Below are 3,345 nucleotides of genomic sequence, written 5' to 3'. Positions count from 1 at the left end.
ACACACATGTCTACAATAAAAACTAGCTGGCATATGGTGGTGGTGGTGGTGGTGGTGGTGGTGGTGGTGGTGGTGTGTGTGTGTGTGTGTGTGTGTGTGTGTGTGTGTGTGTGTGTGTGTGTGTGTAAGCCCTGAAGCTTTCTCTGAGTTGGTCCTAATACAAACAGGACTGGTGCAGGCTTAGCCACTCACACTTACAGACAGGGCCTAGATTATGATGGTGTTGGCTTAGGAGTTCCTAATAAGGAAATTCTCTCCCTAAGCTGATTGCCACCTGTTCTGTGGTTTATCTTAGATCTGTTTAGAGTTTTGCCCAGGGTCCCACAGCCAGTGGGTCAGAGGGGATACTTACACCCAGGCTTTGCTGGTTCTCTATCCACTACAACACTGTGTTGCTGGTGAGTAAGAGCATTATAGAAGGTCAGAGGAAGCGATCTGTGAGGTCTGCTAACTAAGGAGTCTCAAGGAGTGCTTCCTGGTGGAGGTGGCAGCTGAACTGTGCATTGAAGAATGAGAAGAGGTTGAGGGAGTCATTTGGGATAGAAAGCAGAATGAAGAAGGAAGGAGGACAGAGGGTGTATGGGAAGCAGATGGAACTAAGTAGGATGATACTGCAAAGGAGCATCAGCCTTAAATGCCAGGCTAAGGATTTGAACTTAACCAAGTGGGCAATAGGGAGCCATTGAAGAATGTTTAGTGAGAGAAGTACTATGAGTTTAGCCAAGATGTTGGGGACATATGAGAGAGGAGTGGAGAGGCAGGAAGATCTGTAAGGAGGTTTAGACAGGTCAGAGCTGAGGCATTGGCAAGAAGTTCATGTGAAAATGTCTTGTAGGGGGTGGCCAGGTGGTGCGGTGCATAGAGCACCGGCCCTGGAGTCAGGGGGAACTGAGTTCAAATCTGGCCTCAGACACAACACAAAACTAGCCGGTGACCTTGGGCAAGTCACTTGCCCCCAATTGCCCTACCTTCCCCCCTCCAAAAGGAAAAAAGAAAATGTCTTGTAGATCTTCAGAAAGGGAGAAATTGACAACGTATTAGAAAAGGGATTGATGAAGGGAGGAATTCAGAATGAGGTATCGGCAGACCCCACCACACCCCGGCTCAGGAAACGTAACTGGTCCCTGTTACCTCTAGCATAAAGTAAACCCAGCTTGGCATGTAAGATCCCTCCTTATTTCTCCTAGTCAACATGAGATCACAGGACACTCAGGCTCTATCTCCAGCCCAGATTTCCCTTGCAAATGCCCAGAACCTCATCACCAAGGATCTATAAGAATTGGCTTGTTTCCTGATTCCCCCTAACCTCCTCATCAGGTGTCCAGAACTGAATGATTCAGAGGCCCTGGCATCTGACCTCATCCAGGTCACTCAGTTTTGCCTCTAAGGTCACCGAATGACCACGCTTCATTTGGCCACCAGCCCCAGGCCTCTATGCAGACCTCGTCCTTAGGACCAGCCTTGACTACTGCAGCCAGGCAATGGCTCAGCGATATTCTTCATTCTCACACTTTCTTTTTGCAGAAAGGGTTTACCCCCCTTCACGTGGCGGCAAAATATGGGAAGCTGGAAGTAGCCAACCTCTTGCTTCAGAAAAATGCATCTCCAGATGCCGCAGGAAAGGTAGGAGGGGAGAGGCCAGCCCTGCCACTGGCCCCTGATGCTAATAAAAAAATAAAGCAAATAAACACGCACTAATATTCACACCCACCATTAAGAATGTTACTGTCATTTAGCATGAAACCAGCTTTTAGGATCAAGAGCTCCCCAGGACAGAAGCGGTGTTTGTGATTGCCCAACTCTTGTGGGAACTCGTCTTTTTAAATTCTTAATTCACCAGTTTAACCTGAAGCTAGGACTTAGACATTCCACGACACCTCTCTAACCCAGGTCATTGTTGTTTCTGCACATGTTTTCAGAGTGGTTTAACCCCCCTGCATGTAGCTGCCCACTATGATAACCAGAAAGTGGCTCTGCTTCTCCTGGACCAAGGAGCCTCGCCCCACGCTGCTGCAAAGGTACACACTAAATCCAGGGGGGCGGGAGAATGACAGCCTCTCTTCTCTAGCTGGCTTCCATTCCCACTGTAATCTTCACTCCTGCCTGATTTGTGGGGATGGTTTTGTCCCAATGGAAATGTAAAGTTCTCAAAATCTGGGCCATCTTGCTGTTTATGCAGGTTCTTAGAAAAATACTGGGTACTTAACAAGCCAGACATGCTATAGTCCAGAAATAACAGGCCTCTACGTCTCGAAGGCCTGGGTTCAAATTCTGCATCTGACCACACTTCCTGTAGGACCCAGGGCAAGTGCCCCCAGGTCATTCTCTAGGACTCTTGCCAATTTCCACTGGAAGAATTTATTAAACATCAGCCATGCACTGGATGTGGGAGGCAGCCACAGAGAGTTGGCTTCTGAGTCAGCAAGCCCTGCGTTCAAGTCTCCCCCCTGATACATCCTAGCTCTGGGACCCTGGAGAAGTCCTTCTGGCCTCTAGGGCCCCCAGCTCGTCTCCATGAGTATTATAGGCCCGGTGCCAGCTCGATTTGGAAGGAGCTTCCTCATTGGGACTTGCCTAGACCAATGGAGTCATAAGTCCAGTCAAAAAACTAAACGCTCCTGGGTTTACTTTTCCTTCAGATGCTTAGATGTAGAAACATAAGCTTTGGTGCTTAACAGGGCACAATAGAGATCACCCAGGCTAGCCCTCTCATTCTGCAGATGGAGAAACTGAGGCTCAAAGTAGCACAGGTCATGTGACAGAGGCTGCATTTGATCCCAGGTCCCCAACCACAGATCCAGCATCCTTCCCCCTGAGGGCTGAGGGCAGGCTGCAGGGGAGACTGCAGATGCAGAGTCAACAGGAGGGAGAGACATTTCTACTTAGTCAAAGTCACAGCCAATCGCTCATAGATTCTTGTAGATAAAAAGAGACCTCCTTGAGAACACACGTGTAACAAGTGTCTGAGGCAAGACTCGACTCCCTGGCCAGGGCCCTTTCCACCATGCCGCGCAGACTTAGCCTTGACCCTGGGCATTGCTTTTACTTCCCATGGTTTCCTAGCACCACTGACTTCATGGACAGCTCATGATTGAGCACAGTCCATTTAAAACAGGCTTAATTTAATGCCACGTAGCATTTAATGAGGACTGATGATGCTGAGTCCTGCGCAAACCAGCTCCCAGCCATTATTGGCTGCATCCTGAGGGGCCGAATATGATGGGAGCTCTCGGCCTCTGCTGAAGGAGCCCACCTTCTCACCCTCTTGCTGGTGGTAGACTTGGGCTCGAGAAGCCCTCGATAACTGTCTCTCTCTCTGGTGCTTTTTAGTGTGTGTGTGTGTGT

At 49.2% G+C, this 3,345-nt stretch overlaps 1 protein-coding gene across 9 annotated transcripts in view; it reads left to right on the top strand.

The window, feature by feature from the left end:
* ANK3 (ankyrin 3) overlaps nucleotides 1-3,345 on the top strand; it is a 741,327-nt gene that overhangs the window by 577,072 nt on the left and 160,910 nt on the right. For all 9 annotated transcript variants that reach the window (XM_069101834.1, XM_069101837.1, XM_069101836.1 and 6 more), the window contains 2 exons: nucleotides 1,525-1,623; nucleotides 1,920-2,018. In XM_069101834.1, the coding sequence (XP_068957935.1) occupies nucleotides 1,525-1,623; nucleotides 1,920-2,018 (198 nt within the window). The remainder of the gene's footprint in view (nucleotides 1-1,524; nucleotides 1,624-1,919; nucleotides 2,019-3,345) is intronic.

This window comes from Petaurus breviceps, unplaced genomic scaffold (genome assembly GCF_028583685.1).
Source record: "Petaurus breviceps papuanus isolate PSGF00001 unplaced genomic scaffold, PetGlider_PUasm1.0 490, whole genome shotgun sequence".
NCBI classification, from domain to species: Eukaryota; Metazoa; Chordata; class Mammalia; order Diprotodontia; family Petauridae; genus Petaurus; species Petaurus breviceps.
This window is presented reverse-complemented; position numbering and strand designations above follow the sequence as displayed.